This window comes from Bos javanicus, chromosome 1 (assembly GCF_032452875.1).
Source record: "Bos javanicus breed banteng chromosome 1, ARS-OSU_banteng_1.0, whole genome shotgun sequence".
Lineage (NCBI taxonomy): Eukaryota > Metazoa > Chordata > Mammalia > Artiodactyla > Bovidae > Bos > Bos javanicus.
In genome coordinates this window covers 80,295,726-80,317,453 of record NC_083868.1, presented here as the reverse complement: position 1 = coordinate 80,317,453, position 21,728 = coordinate 80,295,726, and the positions used below count along the sequence as shown (strand labels likewise).

Here is a 21,728-nt window from a genome sequence, read left to right as displayed (position 1 = left end):
CTAAGATTTTGGGTCAGGTCATCTGGAAGAGTAGAGTTACTGCTTTCTGAGACGGGAAGGCTGTGTGAGGAACCGATGTGGGGGCCATATCAGGAGCTTGACTGTGGACACATGAAGGTTGAGATGCTGAAGGCATCCTGTTGGATATTGAACACAAGAAACGCCAAGGCAGGTGAATATCCATACCTATGGTTCCGAGGCAAGGACCAAGCTAGAGACGCAGGTCAAGTCATTAGCATTCCCACCATATTAAATGTCATGAGATTAGATGAGATCCCTGAGGGAGTGAGAGTTGAGAGTCCAGAAAGGAGGCCCAGAGACTGAGTCCCGGGGCTGTCTGAGTATAGAGGCTGGAAAGGAGACACCCTCGGAGACAGTGGAAACTGAACAGAGAGCATGAACCACTTGAGTTTTTGGAACTATCAGGCGGCAGAGCTGGCTCTGGAGCCCAAGTCTTCAGGGTCAGGGTCCAGGGCTCTTCCCATGAGTCTAAAGTGCCTTCTCTCCCAGTGGCACCAACTTACTCCTCAGATTGGAATCCTGCCCACGTCCTCCGTGTGGGGTGTGTTGTTTCGGCAGGTCTGAGCTGGACACAGATTTGTGTCTCTGTTTTTTTCTTTTTTTAAAAAGCATTTCATAATGTTGAAATGCACTGAAATAAAAAGACATAATGGGAGGCCTAGACTGCCAACATGGATTTGGGCCTTGGGCATACAAACTCAGACCAAAGGGAGTTGTTTTTGGAAAGATTCCATTGTCTGGGATCCTGTCAACAGGTCTGGGCCACATGTGAGTGTTTAGTGGGCCTGGGTTAAATAAGCCAGATAATGCCAGAAGATGGGCAAGATGGAATAGTGGCATAGGATGAATAGCTCAGGGGGAGGCGAGAATCCTCACTGTTAAAGTAGGTCAGCATTTCTGAGAGCCCCGGGCCTGCACTGCTTCTCTGCTGTGCCTTTCGTATGCCTGGGGCTTGTTCTGTTTGGTGCTGGCCCATTGGCATGTTACTTTGCAGAGTCTTCCCCTGGGACTGAAGGATATTAGAGGAAGAGTTCTGTTCCCACCCACACTAATCTGTTCATCATTCTGCACGCTTGCCCTGGGCACAGGCCCAGCTTGGCACATCTTCCCCTTGTCAGAGCACTGTATTGTCCTAACGCCCCTTCCTCACAGGGGCCTCCCGTGGAGCCTTTGCCTAAATATTGGCAGGGTCCTGGCTCTTTTTCCTGTGATCAGAGGCTCATTGCTGAGAACAGAGCCTGTGTTTTTGCATACAAAAAACATTTTCCTTATCTTCTTGAAAAAAGGTCAGCACATACCAGACACAGGAGGGGGCCACAAAGGCTCTGTTTGTCTCTCTCTCTCAAGTTCAGAGAATGCCCTGGCTTTCTTTCTGGAGACCGCGCTGATGCCGGAGGGTCACAGAACATCCAGGGACCTGAAAACGATGACTGCCTTTGGGTTTTGGCCTCTGCTCTTTCCCCTCTGTGCTCTCTACTTATTCACTCTCACACATGAACAGACGTTTGAACCTCTCTAAACAGGCTTCTCAGGGCCCAGCCCTAGGTCCTCAGAGCCCCTGGAAGCGGGTTCCTCTCCTCCCTCTCCTCAGCCTGCCCTTGTTCAGGGCCAGGGGGTCCCTCGCCTGTTGTTCAGAAGCCATATTGAGTCTCCTTATCTTTAGGTTCTTCTCCCTCAGTTTACTCTCTGCAGTAAACTTGATTTTGAAAGATATAGCCGATCACGTCTCTCCTTGGTCTACAATCCTCAAATTCCCCAAACCACGCTAAGCATCCCAGTTGGGACTTCCTGAAGGTGATCTTTTTTCTCCTGATTTCTCTGGCTCTCCAGGGACAATGGGCCTCTCAGTCTTCCCCGTTCACTACCCTTTCATCTCCCTGCTTTTTCATATCCTATTGTCCATTGTTCAGTTGTTTGGTTCAGAGACTGGGATGCTTTCTTCTTCAGTTTGCAAAGTAAAAGAACACGGTTCTTTCCAGGAAAACACTAAAGCGGAATGTCTTAGTGATGGTGCTGCTGCTGAGTCAGAGTAGTTCTGGATCTAGGGCCAGAGCAGGAGGGTGTCTGCCTCGCCTCTGCCTCCCACCAGATGTGTGACCTGAGTTGAAGACCCAAGCTTGGGAAATACTCCAAAGTGTTATAATCTCCCATAGAACTATTTATATTGATCTAATTTAGTTTCCAAATTTTTTTCCTGTATGTTAATTCATCTGATAGCACAACCCTCAGACAAGGGTAGGGCAAAGATTTTTCTGCCAGTTTGTAGATGGGAAAATTAAGTGAATAAAGAAGTCAACCAATGCTTGGATTACAACCTAAGTCTCTTGATTTCAAGACTCACTCTAGACCCAGATTGGCTACTGTTTCTGCTGCAAGAGGCTATAGATTTTCCTTCCCTGATTCTTGCTTACCTTTACTTAAGGACTTCTTGGTGGTGCTGATTCTTTGATTCTGTCACCTGGTAATAAGTTTAATTCATTGCAGAAGGAAAGTACGTACTCCAATTCAGAATAGGCTACTCATCAACCTGGTGCCATAGTCTCTGAACCAAACAATTGAACACATGATCAAAAAAAAAAAAAAATGTTTTTTCTATTCTAGGTGTGGATGAATCAAGAAATGTAACTTGGATATTGAAAGATGGTCTTCCTGGAATATTTTGATAACTTACAGGAACAAAAGAATAAGGTATTTCATCAGAACTGACCTGAGAAGCCTAAGAAGTGCTTTGGTATCAATGATTTGATTTTCCCATCAGAATCTCTCTCTCTCTCTTCATGGTACAGGGATCCTAACTGGATACAGAGAACTGTTGATAAATGACAATGCAACTCACCAGAACCATCAGTCCATGAAAAACATACAAGCCAAATAGGATGCTTTGACTCAATACAGATGTTTATTGGAAAAAATGTGCAGTTACAGCTACACATGTTGTAGAGCAACAGTTTCTGTTTCTGATGAAATTGGGCATGATCAGTGTTGCTAATAACAACATTCCATGGTACAGAATCCTAGCTTTAGATATACTAACTATTCTCTGGGAGGTGAATTGTGGTTGCATAGAAGAGAGACCTCTCTAAGAGATAGTCATTTTGACGTTGAAATTGGCTATATTTGGAGGTAGCTAGTGTCATATCTTTAGATATGCTCAAGAATGAGGTCACAGAGTTAGACAATATGGTCCTAACAGACCCTCCAACCCTCTGCTTCTACAACCCTGTGAGACATTTGGGTTTCTTGGACCTTAGCAGCAGTGCAGGGGCTGGCATATCTAGTAAATGCTCATAGATCAAGGGTAAGGTAAAGTCCAGCAGCACATCTAGACATCGCTTAGATAAGGATGAAGTTGCAATTGGAATAAACAGGATAAACTCATCCAGCCAGAAATTGGCATTTGTACACAAATCTCGAGGCTGCTTCAAGTCCCAGAATTGCCTGAATTTAAGGAGAAAAGTTCTTCTAGATATTGACTCTGATTCCAGAGTCAGAGCACTGGTCTGCTGGACACGTCATTTTTATGAGAGAAGAATGGACATGTGCTCTTATTGTTGTGTCTAGAAGGCCTCCTTTTGTCTTACCTGTAGAAATGCCCACCTTCTTCAAGGCCAATTCCAACACCGTCTCCTCTGAGATGCTTTCCTGGTGTCCCCTCCTCCAATGCCTGCATACAGGAATGGCCTTTCTTTTACATCTGTGCTGTTCTGACACATAGCACGCAGTAGGGTTCATTCTGTTATGGTGGATACTTGTGTAGGTGTCAGTTCTTTGTGCAGGAGCTCCTGGAAAGTATGAATCATGTTCCCTTCATCATGGTGGTACCCATAGCAGTCATGACAGCCTGGCACAGGGAGGGACACTCAGGCAGTGCTGTGAAATGAGCAGGCATGATGTTTGGAATGCTTTAGGTAGTTCCAAAACTTTGCATTGTGATTCTTCTTTGGTATCTAAAATAGAGCTCCAGTTTGCTTGACAAATGTCTGGTGGGACTGAGTATGAAGGCCGCCTTCTTTGTAGAGAACAAACAGCAGGGCACAGAGAGGTAGAATGCCCTGCTCAGAGAATCAAAAACTGGCTGTAAATTGCTGTCCCTGAGTGGTCAGCCTAGGGCTTAGTGTTCATAAGTTCTCATTCCCAGTATCTTCTTTCGGCAAGAGACCTTGAATGATTCTGGCGGCTGCAGTGCAGGTCAAGGACTGAAATCTCCCATGAAGACCAATTTTGGAACAGAATTGAAGACAGAACAGAAGACAGGACTTGGAGCTTCTGATCCCTTGAAGGGCTCACATCTCAGAGTTCTGGAGGGGAGGAGGACCCTGGAATCTTCCTGAGAGAGAAGGTGGCTCCTGAAGGGAAGAGGCATTCTGCTTGGGAAGATTTTATGACCCTGCAGGGCTGGGGTGTTCTGGCTGAGGAACAGGGGTGAGGAACCAGGGGAACGGTGCTTGGGATCAGCTGTGGACACAGGGAGCGAGAGTACAGGGGCCTGAGTCTGGCCTCCCAGGACCCACCACATGCCAGGTTCCCAGGAAGAAAAGGAAGTGGGCACCTAGAACAGAGGCTCTGCTTAGGAATAAGAAAAGGCCCCTAGGCTTGCACTCTGCCTGGGCTACATCCTGGGGAGCCAGGGTGTGGTGCACGGGGTAGGTGTTGCAGTAGCAGCAGGATTTGGTCTGCATCAAAGCTCTACGGGTTCTGGTGGCTCAAGTGGTAAAGAATCTGCCTGCAATGCAGGAGACCCGGGTTCAGTTCCTGGGTCAGGAAGATCCCCTGGAGAAGGGAATGGCTATCCACTCCAGTATTCTTGCCTGGAGCACATGGGGTCACGATGAGTTGGACATGACTGAACGACTAACACTTTCACTTCAAAGCTCCATTGGCCCTTTTTGACCTTTTGGTAATTTTGGCTTTAACTCATCTCATCAGGGAGAAATGGCTTTGTTGGATCCTTGACTGTCAGAACTGGGAGGGTCTTTGTTGGGATGAGGGGAAGGGACTTGCATAGAGTCACAGGGAGCTGGGGGCGAGCTGGTTCCCAGTCTCCCCTCTCCCTGTCTCTGCTTCTCTCAGGCACTCTCACAGTTCGGTATCCAGCTCAGTCATAAGTGCATCACTATGGGACCTGCAGAGACTCAGACTGTCTCTTTTACCTTTTCATGGAGAGGGGTGGGAACTGGGGTTGGGGAATGCGTGGCAGCAAAGAAGCATAGCGCATTTGGGGGCAGGCGAAGGCTATGGTCAAGGTTGAGGGGACAGGTACACACTTGCTCAACCCTAAGGCCCAGCCAGGATTTATAAGCGAATGCAGTGTGCCTGGTAGACACACCAGCCTTCCACTAAGTCACATTTATACCTGCATTGTGCTGCTGCTGCTGCTGCTGGTAGACACACCAGCCTTCCACTAAGTCACATTTATACCTGCATTGTGCTGCTGCTGCTGCTGCTAAGTCGAGTCAGTCATGTCCGACTCTGTGCGACCCCTTAGACGGCAGCCCACCAGGCCCCGCCGTCCCTGGGATTCTCCAGGCAAGAACACTGGAGTGGGTTGCCATTTCCTTCTCCAATGCGTGAAAGTGGAAGGTGAAAGTGAAGTCGCTAAGTGCTATGAAATAAATTTGATCTTCATCATATGTTTCTGAGCAGGTAAGGTAGGCCATTTCCATCACAGGGATGAAGAAACTGAGGCTCAAAGAGGTGAAGTCACCTGTCCAGTGTTGCAAAGCTAGTAGGCGATACAACCTGGGTTCTGATCACTCTGCTACTCTGCTTCTTTAAGGAGAGTGAGAAGATGGCTGAGATGCCCCCTTAATTGGCCAGTAATAGGTGGGCTGAATGAGGTGCGTGTAGGGTGAGGGCCGTCTGGCATCAGATAATTATCCTCTGGTGCTGACTGACCATGGGCAGGTGAGGCAGAGGGTGAGGAACTGAACTCAATTGCTCATGCCGGTGACCCTCCGGATCCAGTCCTTGTTGTGGAAGATGTACGAATACACTCCGTAGCGGTCCTTCTTTCCGCAGTCCACGCCCCAGGACACCGTGCCCACCAGGTACCACTGGCCTCTCTGTGTATCCAGTGTCACCATGGGCCCTCCAGAGTCACCCGCACAGGCATCCCTGCCCCCTAGAGGAAGAAGTGACCCGGGTTAAAGTGACTCCTTCCCTAGACCCAAATCCAGAGGGCCCTCCCTCTCCCTACGACTGACATGTAGTTCAGAGAATTGGACACCAGGGGGCGCAGCAGACCGTTGGACTGAAACTTGGGCTCTGAGGGTTGTAGTCAGGCCTCCTCCTACCTCTGTGATTTTAGAAAGCGTAGGTTCAGGACTCTCGGTTACATAGGGGGAAACCTGGGCTGGAAGAAGGGAAGTATGGAAATCCCTTACTTGGCACACTTTTCTCTGATGTAACTTCTCCAGTGGAATCTTTCCTCTCATGATCTTCCTCCCCGTCCCCAGCCTCGTTCCTCCCCTTCCTCTGCTGTTCAACCTGCCAGCTCCAAGGTCTGCAGGGCCACCTTTGCTGGGCGTGGTGCCCCGCCCTGGCTGGTGGCGCCCTGCTGTAGGCAGGCGTCTTGACTCACCTTCCTTCTCCCCAGCACAGATCATGTCTCTGGTCACTTTTTTCTTCAGTGGAGCATAGGCCTCCCGACAGATGTGGTGGTCAACAATTGGGATTTCGATCTGGAACACAAGACCGTTGTCAGTCCCCAACCCTGGCTGAGCCCTGCTCTTCTGACACCCCATCCCCCGCTCTGTCTCCTTCCTGGACAAACCTGGGTCTGCCTTAGACCTCGCCTCAGAAACTGCCCTCTGGTACAGGTACTGAACGCAGAACCAGCAGGTCTGTGTTCTGGTACAGTCTTAGTCATGAACCTGTGGTGTGACCTTGCACATGTCATTTGCCCCCTCTGCACCTCAGTTTTCTCATCTGTCAAATGGAGATAATTTTGCTTAGCATATGCATTATTTCAAACACATCAGCATATGCAAAACCTATGGGCAGTCTTCTTTTCCCCACCCTTAACATTACTGGTTGTGGGATGTGGGACATGTAGCCTTCACTGTTTTTTCAGATTTCTGAGACTCTGTTTCCTCATCTGAAAAATGGGAATCATAATATTTGACATGCTAATTAAATGGAGTTGTTACGAAGAGAGGAGTTGAACGAGCAGATGCTCTGTGAACTACAAACCCTGCATACACAGTGGGTGGTGTGGGCTTCCCAGGCAGCGCAGTATAAGGGATCTGTCTGCCACTGCAGGAGGCGCAAGAGATGCAGTTTCAATCTCTGAGTTGGGAAGATTCTCTGGAGTAGGAAATGGCAACCAACTCCAGTGTTCTTGCCTGGAAAATTCCATGGACAGTGGAGTCCGTGGGGATCGCAAAGAGTCAGACATGACTGAGCCACACACACACTCGCATAGAGGTTCGTGAGGCTCACCTTGCAGCAAACTTCACTTATGTTCTCCCTCACCATGGTTTGAGTTTCCATACCCTCAGACTGTATGTTGCACATTTCTATCTTATATAGCTTGGAACATGGTCACTACTCAGGAAATGTTATTTTGAATTGAGATGATGCATAGATACATAAAGGTAAGGTATTGCGTTTCTTATTGCCCTTGATTCAGCTTGAGGGTAAATGTTGGAGTGGGTGCCTAGAATAAAAAGAGGAATCGCATGAGTCTCATTCAGCCAAACCAAGAACTGAATGAGTCACATCTCCCACAAAGCACAAATTCTATTGGCCCTTGCTGGGAGGGTACCAGAGGTATCCACGTCCCTCTGAGGCATGGCCTTCCCAGAGAGGTGGGGGAGGGGAAGCCAGGCAGGGTGGTACAAGCACCTGTCCTCAGCAAACCATCGAGTGTCTGACTAACCTCTATCCACCACTCATTACATCGCTTAACTGTCACTTCCTCTGGCCTTCTGCACTCCCAAGACAAAGTCAGAGCCTGGTTATATATTCTGAAGCATCCTGCACCTCTTCCTCATTCCGATGATCACACTGATGAATACTTTCTGTCTGTCCCTATAAGCCAAGAAGACAAGGGGCCAGATCTGTCCTCTTATCCCCCTGCATACTTAGTAGTTAATACAATACAAAGTCGTTAATACAATGTCAGTCGTGTCTGACTCTGCGACCCCATGGACTGTAGCCCACCAGGCTCTTCTGTCCATGGAATTCTCCACGGTTGTCATTTCCTTCTTCAGGGGATCATCCCAATCCAGGGATTGAACCCACGTCTGTTATGTCTCCTGCATTGGCAGGTGAGCTTTTTACCACTAATGCCCCCTGGGAAGAGGCACTGAATAAACACTCAAGAGTGAATGATTGAAGGGGTAAATGGTTGTTGCAAACCCCAAAATTTAAAGTGTGGTTAAAATAATGTACATTGAACAGTTTAGAAACTAGCCGTGGCTCTCGTAGAACCTGGTAATGTCCAAGCCAGACAGCTCTTGGAGGACATCTAGTGTTGCTGGTGGCTTTGCAGCTTGAGAAACGACACTGCAGTCCAGAGGCAAGATGACTTGTTTAAGATCACCCAGTAGGTTACTAGGGGCTGGTACTTGGAAGTGTGGCTTCTTACTCCTGGTTCAGTGTTCTTTTCTGAAATGATGAGAAATGTAAACTTTCAAATGCCATAGTCAAGTTCATTGCTGCAAGGACTGTGGCTCTCAGGGCCCATCCCTTGACCCATTCTTGGTTACTGCTATGTGAGTCTTCCTGATGTATACAGATGGATCACCTTTTAGGGTGTCCAAACCTGCTGTTTTTCTGGAAGTGTTTCCATAAATTGAGCTTTTAATAAGCTACAGAAACACTAAACAATGTTTACAGACTAGAGTCTTATGACATGTAGAACAAATAGATCAAACTAGTTGGGATTCAATCTCACTTAACTTTGAAGGTGAGTCTGGTCCCTTCGTACCTGTCTCACTCATCCCCAGTCCAAACCTCCAAACCCCTGAGAGACACTGGGGCTCAGAAATGCCCAATGTGGGGCACAAGTGTCACCCTCTGAAGGGTATATATTGAACTTCACCTCCATCAGGGTCTCTGGGAACCTTTGCAAGAACTGCTTCCCCCAACCACTGACGATGACCACGGCCCCTGGAGGAGAGAAGACACAGTGAGAGCGGACAGGCTGTCTGCAGGTTTCTGGAGGGTGGCACCTTGCAACCCCCTCATCCCCTGCATGTGGAGGAAGCACTGAGTGTTCCCCCTGAGAAAATGCCAGCATGGTGAGGAGGAAGACTTGGGCTGGAGCTTACCTGAGACAGTGGTTTGGGCATTTGTTTCTATGAGATGTTAGCTGGTTTATGTGTTTAGTTGTCTGTTCTCTCCCACTCCCAACTAGCTTGGAACCTCAGCTCCGTGAGAGCAGTAATCTCATCTGCCTTATTCAGGGCTGTATCCTTATGCCTACAGCAGGGCTGACACAGAGTAGATGCTCAATCAATAACTGAATAAATACAAAGTCCAGCCTAGCCCACAACAGGATGTGCTCCCTCCCCTTCTGATCCTTAGTTTTCTCATCCATAAAACGAAGAGGTCGGACTCGGTACCTCTAAAACCCCTCCTAGCTCTGATGTTCTAGAAGTCTGTAAGGTTGGCAAATCTTGAGGCAATGTGAACATGGGCTGGGCACTGATAGAGCACTTACTTGTTTCATCATTTGAAAAGAGCCTGGATACTGAAAACAGCTCTGGGCCTTAAGTTGGAAGATCTGAATTCCAGCCCCAGATCTACTTCTTACAAGCTGAACCTCGGGTAAAGCACTTCCCTTTGCCAAGCCTCAGTTTTCTCACCTGAAAATGGGACTACAATACTACTTCACAAGGCTTTTATAAGTAGCACGTAAATTAATTAATGTAAATCAAGTGGTACATGGCAGACACATGGTATCTGATGCATCAGAGCCTTTCCTGTGGGCTCACTTCCCCTCAATACTTCTCATATTCCATTCAGTCATTTTTTTAAAAATAACTTCGTTAAACTAAAGAAGGTTAGCTGTGACATGGCACCACTGAATTTAGAACAGGATGAAACAAAAACCAACTTCCCTGAGTTGGACTCTCAGTCTATGCTGAATATGTTTGATTATTATTTCACTGAAACATCACAACCACCCACGGGGTATTTATTATTCCTAGTGTAAAGGGAAGGGGCTTGAAGTTAGGCAACTTCTTCAAGGTTGTCCAGCTAGGAGATGGCAGCCTGGAGAGTTGAGCCTGTGTTAGCGATTAAGTCATTATCTCTCAGCTCCAGCGTACCCTTTTATACTCTGCTTTGTGATGCTGCGAATGAGACTCTGGAATGGCAGATCCATTTTATCAGGAACATTCCTGAAAACAGGGGGCAGTTCCAGGAAGCCCTGCTGTTCCCGATGGCATCACCCTAGTGATGGCTCCCCACCCCAGCAGTGGCGGTTGCTTCCCGGCACCGTCAGCACAGGGCCTCTTCTGCAGAGTCTGAGTTCCTACTTCACAGAGCCCCTGCCTAAACTTCCAGGCTCTGTAACTCCAACCTCTTCCCTTTGTTTCTCCACCCCCAGGACTGGCAGTTCCTCCCTGCAAGTGCTCTCTCTCTGATCTCAGCATCCCGCTTTACTTCTCCAGCCCTCCAATACCCTGTATTAAATTCTTTTTGTTACAGTAACTAGTCTGGTTTCTGTTTTCCTGTCTGGACCCTGACGGATACTTGCTTGAAATACTGACCAAGCCTGCCTGCTTTTGTGCACCGCCTTGAAACTTGTTTTGGCTTAGCTGTTTTAGGGAAGGCGGCTGAGGAATCAGGCAGACACAGTCAGCTGACTCAGCTGGCACTGAAGCCTGACCAGCGCTGGAGTAAAAGCCTCCATGGAGGCTCTGCCGAGGTGGAATCAGGTGGGTGCGGTACCTTCCTCCGGTGGCCTCTGGGGTAGACAGATGGGCATCACAAAGTCATTTAGCACCGGGCCCCTCGACAGCTCCAACAGAGCAACGTCATTCTCGTACGTGTTGGGGTTATACAGGGGATGGAAGAAGAGTTGTTTGACACTGAGACTCTGTTCATTCTCATCTGACTGGGTCCTCCGAAGCTTGCCTGGGCAAGAAGAAGGCATGTGAGGCATGAGGGCATAGGAAGCTTGGAGGATAAAGTCCCACCTTGTTCCCTGCCAGCCCCTGCCATGCAGCCCATGCTTCCAGCCCTAACCCTTACAGTGCCCTTCACGTACCTGTTTTAAGCCATCCCTCCCCATTTGCCTTTCCCCACATATTGTCCTGGGCTCGAACCTCTATCTTTCTTCATAATCTGATCTGATCCCATCGCCTTGTAATTAATACTCATTCCAGGGCCCATTACCATATGTCCAAACCATAGTCACCCTTCTGTACCCAGGTAATGTGTTGCCTCCTCCGTGAAACCTCGGAGATTCTTGAGTTAGACGCTTCAGTTAGGAATCTCTTCCCTATGAACTCCCCCTGTTCCTCTCCTACAGAACTTACTGCTTCCTGCATTTTATTAGAGGGCTTTGTGCTCATATTTTATTCCTTTATTAGACTATCAGTCCTTGTGGGCAGGAACTTGTGTCTTTAGATCTGACATAATGTCAGGACATAAATATGTGGTGAACTGAACTCCATCAGCCAGTTTACAAAGGAGAAGGGAAGCTTGGATTGTTTGTGTATGAATCACTTGAAACCACGGATTCATAGAAGCCTGAGACATCTTTGGAAGTTATCCAGATGGGAGTCTTTATTATAAAATATAAGGCCTCACCTTCAATGATCTGCTCATGGTCCTAACATCCAAGAATCACTGCCTTGGGCTTCGACTGTGATCCAGGACTTGGGCAGGTCCCTGGACTCCTGTCCTGGCTTGTCCTTCATTTCCAATGACTCCCTCCCTGATGACTGAGTGAGTAGATACACCCCATCCCCAGACCCACAGCTGGATTCAGGAATCAGCTTGGCCCACACTCACCCATGATGATTTTGAAGGCAGAGGGGCTGAGCAAGTCCAAATCACGGAGAGTTACGTCCTCTGAATCCGGCACTTCATGGAGACAGTGAGCCGCAGTCACAATCCATTTGGAGCCTGAGAACAGAATTGTGAACACACCCTGTCCTCATGGCCCCACCTTGCGTCCCACTACCTCAAGCTGAGGGCTTCAGACCCCTCTCCACAGCACCCTACTCCCTTGCATTTCACAGCCCCCAGGGCAGAAACTCATTGATCTTAATCTGAAGATGAGGAGTTGAATCTGTGATTTCATCTACTTCCCCAATCTAGGTCAACACTGAACATTTTAAAAACGATTCCAGGTTTCCCTTAAATGCATGGGGTTGGCAAGCTCCAGACAGCCCAAGGCGTCCATAGTCTTGCTCACCGGTTGCCCCTTGGGCCTTGCTGCTCAAGGTGCGGTCCCTGGACTAGCGGCCTCAGCCTCACCTGGGAGCTTCTTGGAAATGCAGACTCTCAGGCCCCCACACAGGTCTACTGAATCAGAATCTGTACTCAGTAGTAAAATCTGAGAATCTTAAAAAGAACTTCAAGTAACTTCTAGGCGTATTAAAGTTTGAAAAATATTGTTGCACATGATTCTTCTCAAATGTGAGTACACATTTATAATAGAATCATGTGGGGAATTAAAAACAAACAAAGAAATCCTCCCCAGACAATGTCTGGGCTTGAGCCAGACCATCTAAGTCGTGGAGTGAGGCCCAGGTACAAACACATTTTAAAAGTGCCCCCAAAGTTCTGCTGTCACGAAGGCTGGGAACCACTGCTCTGACCCAAACTTCTCATTTTATAGACATGGATTCTGAGGCCTGAGGGGAGCGGGGATGTCTAGGGCAGGACCAGGGCTGACCGTGGGTCTCCTGATGATCAGCCTAGCACATCTCTTGTATCTTGGCTCTTTTTCCCTTGCTGGACATATTCCTGCTCTTTGCTTAATATAGGATCAGGGCTTGGTTCATCCCCAAGGTGAATCAGGTGACAAACCCGTAAATAGCTGAGCCCAGAGACATACTGGGATGAGCCAAACAGAAAGAAAGGTACCAGGGCTTTGGAGTGTGGGTATCATAGCAGAGTTCAGAGTTGCGGGCAGAGGTCCCTTTCTGTGCAGGTTCCTGACTCTCTCAGGGGCAGCCATGTGCTCTGGCTACTGGCTTCCAGATAGTGCCCTACACAGGCCATCCTCTTTCCCCTGGTGGTATTTTTGATCCCTGTCTACAGCCAGGGGCTCCTGGATAATTTTCCAAGTGGATAAAGTGGAATGAGGCACCCAGATTAGGAAGCCTGCCATGGAACAGGGCTGGGGAGAGCAATGATGAGACCAAGACATAGCTTCATCTCCCAGCTCTGCAGATAGTGAGTCCCTGAGTCAGGACCCCTCTGCACAGGCTTCATAGTGGGCACTGAACGGGCAGGTTCCCTCTGTCTGTCCCTCAGCTTCTTCTCGGTTTCTTACGCCCTCTCCTGCCTTTCCTTCCCTCTACAAAACTAGACAACAGGAGGAGGAGGAGATTCTAGATGAGAAGGGCTCTGGGCAAGGCTGAGGATACCTTGCAGAGCTCTTGTAGCTTGGCTGAGGTTAGGGAAGTGGGAACAAGCGTGCAGTAGACACAGTGAGCACTGAACATCATTGAGCTGAAACACCCAAGGCTTCAGAACAGGAGTCTAACCCTTAAACAGTGGGTACTTAACCCATCTCTCTTACATATAATACATTCTAACAAAATCAGAAGTGTCTTTGCTCTCGTCCACTCTCCCTGTCTGCTCCTCCCCTCTCTGCTTCTTTTCTGATGCTTTCCTCTCCTCTGGTCCCCCTGCTTTTCTCCTTTCATGATTCTCTATCTCTCATTTCCTGCCCTACCAGTTTCTCTTTCTCTGTTTGTACTTGTTTTCTTTCATTTCGCCCTTCGTCTCCCTTCACTCCCGTCTCTAGGTCTCTGACATGCCTTCTTACGCTATTTTTGTCTCTGTCCTTCTAACCCCTCTCATTCTTGGTTCTCTCCCCTGCCTGCTCCCCACTGGGCTCCCCTTTAACCTGTGCTCACTCACTGTGACCCTTTGGGAGGCTCCAGAGAGTGAGAGCTCCTGTCTTTGTGTTTGTGGGAATATAAGGATCAGCCCCTCTGCTGGGTTACCACTTCACATAACCCAGATGTCCAGGCTGCAGCCTCACCAGTGCCCGCACCTTCCCTCAGGGGTCCCTTGTCAGGGAGCTGTCCTCCCCTGAGCGCACCCTGGAGGAGAGGGTGGGTCAGGGTGAGGCGAGGCCAGCAACCCTAGAGCTGCCCAAGCAGAGGTGGACCCGTCCATGCCTTCCTCCTCTGTGATGGGGTCAGAGGGACTCTAGATTGCTATTAATTTTTATTATGATGTCAGAGCTGGGATGGACCTTAGCTCATCTTAGCTGAACTGTGATAGGAAGAGCCATAAATCATTTCTTTCTTGCCTCTGCTGCCACTCCCAACCACGTTCAGTCCATTACAAAAGTCTGGCAGTTCCCTTTTCCAATGGCTTTGAATCTGACTCTGCCTGTTTCCATCCTCATCCCCTATTCTTATTCTGAGGCTAATGACTTCCCTCCTCACTACTGCAATCTAGCCACCTCACTGGACTCTTGGCTTCCAGATTAACCCTTCTTTCAATCCATGTTGTCTCGGGAGAGGACTTTTAGGAACATGATTATAAACCTGGAGTAGCATTTAAGATGCATCTTGATTCCCAAGCATCGCATTCAAAGCTTTGAAAATCTCCCTTCTTTGACTCCTCTAGGGTGGGTTTCCTGGTTCTCCCTCGGCCCAGGGCACTGGCACACCCTGACTTTGAGCTGCATGGAAGTGCTTTGTGTTGTAGTCCATGTTTAAGGGTCTGACTCCCTGACCCTTCTCAGTGCCAGAGAGTGACCAGGGCTCAGGAAGTGTTGCCTGAAGGAGCCAGCTGGAACAGAACAAGTGTCTCCCTGCTCCAGCTAAGGGCTCTTTCTACCACATTGTGCTTCTGGGCCCTGCTGCTAGAGTGGAAGCTTCTCAGTGAAGAAACCTTGTCAGTCTCCAAGAAGAGGGTCAGGTCCCTTTCCTCTACCCCACCCTCTAATCCTGGATCCTCCACCCCTTCCACCTCTCCTTACCTAGAAGGGAGCCCCCGCAGAAGGGCTGCCCATTCAGGTGTGACAGCATGGCAATCCAGGGGGTGGTGCCCTTCTGGGCAGGGCGTCCATTGATGATCCTGGCCAACAGATTCCGGGAGAACTTGGGGATCCCACACACTGCAGCCAAGGGAAGGAGGATAGGTCACACTCTGGGCTCCACCTTGCCCTTTGCAAAAGCTGCTAGCTCATCACCCTCTGTAAGGAATATCTGTTATTTTTGATTTCCCAGCACCCATTGCCCCTTTCACTAATAGCACCCGAAGTTTCCTCTAGGGTCCTCTCTTCCCCCATTTCTTTTCCCTTTAGCCTGAGTTGCAATGATCTTACCTCTGGTTCTAGGGTTTAGGAATGTGACCATGACCTGACTAGTGAAAGCCTCTTATACTCTGGTCACAGTGATTGCTCAGAGATGGGAATGTAACCCTGGACAGGCCAATAAAAGCCTGCCTTGGGAGTTTTGCTAGAAGGTCCTTCTCAGTTGGGGTTGCTAGACTACGGGCTATAAGCCCAGACCTGCCAATCATCACTTTATGGAAAGTTTGTAGAAAAAGTTTCAACAAACAAACACAAAGCCCACAAGAAACCATCCTCCTTTGTATCTACTCCCTCTCTAAACATCTCTTCAGAACTGATTCTGGGCTCTGGATCCCCTCACTTCCAAACTCTTGGGGACCTGGTTTTGAGGATTCATACCCTTCTCCTCTATCTTGCACTTCTCCTTTCTTTATGCCTCCAAAACATGATCAAGACTTTTCATGCTAAAAATTGCATTTTCATTTTCTCAGCTTCTCATTTATTCCATAGTCTCTCCCTGTCCTTTCTTCCATAGTCAAGCTTCTGGAAAGAAAATTGACACTCAGTATTCACATCCTTCCCTGTCCTTTGGAGGTGGACTCAAAAGAACAAAGTACCATGGTTCACACAAACTTGGACATAAAGTGGCCATTTGACAATCTAATAGATTTGTAATCATATGACAGAATGGCTCTGGACCCATAACTGGAACTTCAGTGGTGATATTTACATGTATAGGAGGACACTATTTCTGAAATTTTCTCTCATGTATTCTTCATCTCTAAGAATTCTCCTCACCTTGCAGCTAACCACTGTTAAAGCTGGAGCATCTGTTGTTTTAGGTGAGGCTAGATACAGCTTTGACTCATGAAAGAGCAAAACAGAAACCAAAGTCTGAAAATACAAACTCATTTGAAGAGTCAGACAAGAACAAGAGGTTTGTATTAATTGGTTTCAGGGAAGCAAAACCTGGAGAACTGGGCAAAGATGTCCCAGAGAGGCTGCCTCAGGAAAGAGATAAAAAACCTAGGAAAAGCTTGAGAGAGAGAAAGAGAGAAGGAGGGAGACAATGGGAGGGAGAGAGCAAGGAAGAGAAAAGTGGGAAAGAAGGAAGAGGCTATGGAGGAGGAAAGGGAGGAGGATTAGGGAAATGGAGCATAAAGGAAGGGGGAGGAAGGGCTAGGGACTTAAATATGAGCATGGGTCTGTCCCCTGGATCCTCTTCCAGACTTGATGGCAGTTGTTGGTCCTGGTGCCTAGGAACATCCAGCCTGGAAGTGTCCTCCGGACTGTCCCGGCTCATTTGCATTGTTGATCACTTTTTTCTTCTTGACACTTTCTCTCCTTGGCTTCTGAAGCTCTTTTCTTCTCGTGTTTCTGATTTCCCTTTTCTATGTCTTTCTTGGGGTTTTTCTTCTTCTTTCCATGCAATCCATGCTGGTGTTCCCCTTCTTTAGTCCTCAGCCCCCTCGTCTTTTCTTTTCCTTTCCAGTGGATGATGCCACTTCTTCCCATGCCATCACACCACACTTAGACTCTGATGAATTTCAGATCAGTGTCTCTAATCTGCCTTCTCCTGTGGACTCCTCCTTTCTATACCTCCAGCTGGATTGCTCATAAACTCCTCAAACACAGCATCCTTCACCAGCCATCTCCCTTTTGTTACTCCATATGTCTGTTAATGTCTGCACAGACAGTGTCCTTGTTGCCTCCCTTTTCTTCAGCCACCATCTTTAATCAGCTACTGGTAAAAAAAAAATTACCAGGAGAAGCAGAGAGTAATGTCGCCGTGTGTTCTTCATGCAACCCCATGACACTTCAGTGTCTCAATACATCAACAATATAAATCCAAAAGCCTAGAGGATGTGATGGAACACAAGACTGATAATCTCTGAAACCAGCTGCACATAAAGTGTAAGGTATAATGTAGGATTCTTTTAGTTCTCAGTAGTGTAAAAAGCATGACAGTTTCAATATGATACAAACCCCAAACACAAACTGTGAGCGTATGACATGGGAGCCCTCACTAACATATTAGCTTGTGTTCCACTACATCGCCTGTCTGCACTATTTCACACAATGCCTCTGCACCAAGTTCTACCCACTACACTACTTGAACACTTTCAGACTGCACCCCCACATCTTCGGTGTCACGCCTTGGTCTGGTGGTTTGCACCACCTCTCTCCAGAATGGTTGCACTGATTTCCTATCACTCTCTAGGTTGGTCCCTCCCTTCACCCCCTCTACTTGCCACAGCCTGCTGCCCACACTCAGCCTACTGATTCAGAACGTGCCATGGGTGAGACCTAGGAACCTGCATTCCTAATAAACACAAGTGATTCTGATATGCCCCAAATTAGGCAGTCACTGGCTACAGGACAGGGCACTAACACAAGTATGACATTCAAGACTGTCCACTCTCCCCTACGCCCTCTGTTCCCATCCACTCGGGGCACACTTTCCTACCTGACCTTTGTCCCCTCTGCCCTGCCCTCCCATCTCCCAGTGTATTCTTTGTAACCTCTTTGAAAAGTTACCCAGACCCCTTTCAGCTGTGTGAACCTCCCCCTCCTTAAATTCCCATAACACTACGATCTCCACTCCGCTCACGACATTGAACTCCCCTTGCCTGCGTGAGACTTGGGTGCACACGATCTTGCTTCCTGTGCTTATCTGGGCACTTTGAACTCAAGGACTTAAATGGCAGGCACTTCTGTGATGGAACAGGTAGCCTTTGAGAGAACACATGTCCATAACCATCTCCATTTCTCATCACCCTTTCTTGGATAATGTCCAGGTGACAAAAACTGTACTCTTTCCACAGTGAGAGAGATTGTGGCTTAATGAAGGGTCAGATTTTCTTCAAAAGGTCAAAACAAACAAACACCAACAATAACCAAACCCCCAAACAAAGGCTGTTGGTTATCCACAGAGGATTTATTTCCATTTTGGTTCCCTGATGGAGGAAACAGCTCAGAGGAACCTTACAGAGGAGTGAAGCTTGTGATATAAATATACAAAGTATAGCATCCTCTACATGCACCGCTCAGACACAGGAGTGTGCTGTCAGGACCCAACTGGAAAAGCAGATGCTTCCCAACTGCTCTCTTGGAATCCTTCTCAAGGCTTCTGTCTCTGGTGGGGAGTCCCCAGGAGAGCAAACCCCAGGGAGGAGGACGATCAGGCTGGGGATAGCCAGGGAGAGGTTGCTGGCATTGGAAGCAGTGAACGCTGGAGCTGGAAGCACCCTGAGGGGGATCCGATGCCTTCCTTTTACAAATGGGGAAACTGAGGCCCAGGGAGGGAAAGCAATTTGTCAAAAGTTACAAGCCAGTTTTGGGGCAGAGCTGCGGCTTGAACCCAGGACCCTGGGCTCTCCTTCTCCTCTTACTGCCTTTCTTGGGCAAGTCCATGCTTCTCTTGACTTGGCTCCTGGAAGCTGGAGGAGTGGGTCCCTCAGAACATTCATGCCAGGTGGATTCTCTGTAGAGCTCAGACTGCAGGAATGCTGTGGGGGGAACAAGGTCTGGTGCGAGGAGGTCACTCATATAATCCTCCCTTCTTCCGTTTCCCTGCCCAGAGGCACAGCAGCATGGTGTGAGCCTTCTCTTTCTCCAAGCAATCGGGTTGAGTCTCCACATCTAGGGCTGGGGCTCGGATAGCCTTTTCAGGCGACACATTTCAAGACTGGAAGCTTGCTTCGTGCTTGTCTGGAGAGTCAGGTGTGGATGTACCCAGATACATGTTTTGCGTTGATGATAGGAATTTAATGGGGTTGGAAAGCTTCCCACTGTTCTTCTCCCCCCGGTCATCATAGAGTTTCCCAGCTTTCTCTTTGTCCTTTGAGATTCCTTTAACAGGGAATAGAAGAGATAAGACTTGGACTACAAGAAGCTTTGGGGAGAGAAAACCCAGGGATGAAAGTACCACAAGGCCTTATATTTAGAGAGAGGGGCCTCTGGGGTGTCATCCCTGTCTCCTCAAATCTGAGGGCTTTTCTGATAGAAAAGGGTCTAGACCAGAGGGCAGAGTGGGGAAAATATATGGACTCAGCTCTAGGCAAGGAAACATTTTCTAACAGTCAGGTCCAAGCTCAGTTATACCAATGGTGGTGCCACTGGATTTGATGCACAACTAGGAGTGAATGAGGCCCTTGGGGTGGGCATTCCAGGAGAGGAGTCCGGGCACTGGCCCGAGTCTAGCTCCCTCCCCGTCCTGCGGGAGAGTGAGGCCCAGAGAGGGAAAGGGACTTGCCCCAGGGCCAGGGACCCAGGTTTCTTATGTAGGGCCTTTTCCTGTACCACACTGCTGCCTCTCAGGGAGCCAGGAGCCATCTGGGGAGGGTGGGAACAGTGTGTCCATCCCTTGGTCTTGTGAGTAACAGTGGAGTGCGTTGTCATTAGGAGGGTGCAGTCTTGCTGGGGCTGGGCAGGGAGGTTGGCAGGCAGGAGTCCGGCAGCTCACCGCTCCACCTGCAGCTCGCCCAGGCCCTGCGGGGAACCCATCTGCTCCCACACCCAGTCCACATAGTTGGAGACCTTCGTGTAGACCCCATACACCTGCTTGCTGCCACATTCTTCAGGGCCTCCCCAGGATACCAGGCCTTGGGCCACCCAGCGCTGGCTGGCGTCGTCGAGGATGACAAAGGCGCCACCGCTGTCTCCTAGGCACGTGTCCTTGCCGCCCTCGTAGTAGCCGGCGCAGAACATGTTCTCGGTGACGCTGTAGTTGCCTGACCGCGACTCGTAGCTGGTCTTGCACTCGGCGTGGGGCACCACGGGTAGCTTGACATACTGCAGGACGTCTGACAAGGTCCGCGTGCCGCTGCCGATGATCTCGTCCACTGTCACGTTCGGGTTGGAGATGCCCCAGCCGGCTACCAGCCCCAGCACGTGGGGTGCCGGGCCTGCGGGCTCGGGCGGCGGCAGGCAGACGGGGAGGATATGGGGCCCCAGGGGCACGGGCTCCCGCAGCTGCACCAGGGCGATGTCATGGTTGTAACTCTGGATGTTGAAGTCCGGGTGCAGCACCACTCGGGCGGCCGAGCTGTTGACAGCCCCGGATTTGTCCCGCACGTCGTGCAGGCCCAGGTGGACGGTGACGTGCTCCTTGGAGACCGGTGTCACTGTGTTGTCTCTGCGCTGGGAGCGCAGCACGTGGGCGGCCGTGAGGATCCAGGACTCGGAGAGCAGGGCCCCGCTCCCAAACCACTTGTCATTGGGCACCCTTGAGGTGTCCTCCACCACAATCAGGGCCTGCCACGGGAAGAGGCCGGGCTCAGCGTTGCGGCCCCCAATGATCCGCTTGACCAGGTTTGGCAGCGAGCGTGAGGGCTGACCGCACACTGTAAGAAGGAGGGGGAGGGACGAGAGAAGGAGACTGGTCAGGTCAGCCAGGTGCAAAGAGCCTCTTAAAGAAATGCACATCTCACCCACTGTAGATTATGCCACTGTGGACCCTGGCCTATGTTTGGGGGCCGTGCTGGCCTGAGAAAGCTCTGAATGGGGTCATTTTTGGCCTAAGTCTTTCTAGCCTGGCTCCTCTGTAGTCTGACCCTTCTGTAGCCAGGACCCTCTATGGACCAGACCAGTTTACCTGTGGGCCTTCACCATCCTGAACCCTTCCAGCCAAGACCACCTGTGGTCTGGATCATCTTTACCAGGACTATCTCCAGCAGCAGTCCCTTTGCCCCTTTCTTCTCTAGAAAAGGCATCTCAGAACCCAGATATGGTCCATGCTGTGGGCACTTGGAAAACTTCTGAGAACCACAGGTCAATGGCTTTGAGAGACAGGAGATTAAAAGACTGTCTAGCAGGTCACAGCAAACACTGGAGTGGAAAATAAGACACTTGGGGTCTTGATCTGGCTTTTCTCCACTCTGTCCTGTGTGACTCTGGTAAGTAAATTTCCTTCTCTGGATTTCACTTTTTGATCTGCTAGATGAGACTGTTGGTCAAAATGATCTTCAAGGATCCTTTAAATTACAAATTCCTCTGATTTTTATTTCATTTGCCCTGGCCACTCTCATTTTATAGGTGAATAAAACTCTCCAGAGGGTAAGTGACTGACCCAAGGTCACATGGCTGTTAAGCTGGTTAGCAAGGGCTTAACTAGATTCTAAGACGAATGTCTTATCCTGTATTCCACAATGCCTCATTACATATGAAGGGCGTGGTCTCATGCCCTGTAACCTCTTCTTCTCTGGCCTATGGGACACATGCTGTGAAGGGATGGCCAGGGCATCCGAGCTTAGAGAAAGGT

At 49.1% G+C, this 21,728-nt stretch overlaps 1 protein-coding gene across 4 annotated transcripts in view; it reads right to left on the bottom strand.

Moving 5' to 3' along the window:
* Positions 1-2,904: 2,904 nt before the first annotated feature.
* The window catches only part of MASP1 (MBL associated serine protease 1), a 67,989-nt gene continuing 49,165 nt past the window's right edge, over positions 2,905-21,728 (bottom strand). The window contains exons 11-17 of one of the 4 annotated variants that reach the window (XR_009735720.1): positions 15,152-15,289; positions 11,992-12,105; positions 10,924-11,109; positions 9,068-9,135; positions 6,602-6,701; positions 5,424-6,142; positions 2,905-5,374 (exon numbers count right to left, since the gene is read on the bottom strand). Coding sequence is in view for 3 of the 4 variants with exons in the window: in XM_061413275.1 (XP_061269259.1) it covers positions 19,928-20,811 (884 nt within the window). In the remaining variant the exon portion in view is untranslated. Of the gene's footprint in view, positions 5,375-5,423; positions 6,143-6,601; positions 6,702-6,743; positions 8,632-9,067; positions 9,136-10,923; positions 11,110-11,991; positions 12,106-15,151; positions 15,290-18,383; positions 20,812-21,728 lie in introns of those variants that run through there. The other 3 variants (XM_061413276.1, XM_061413278.1, XM_061413275.1) reach the window with 3 other exon arrangements.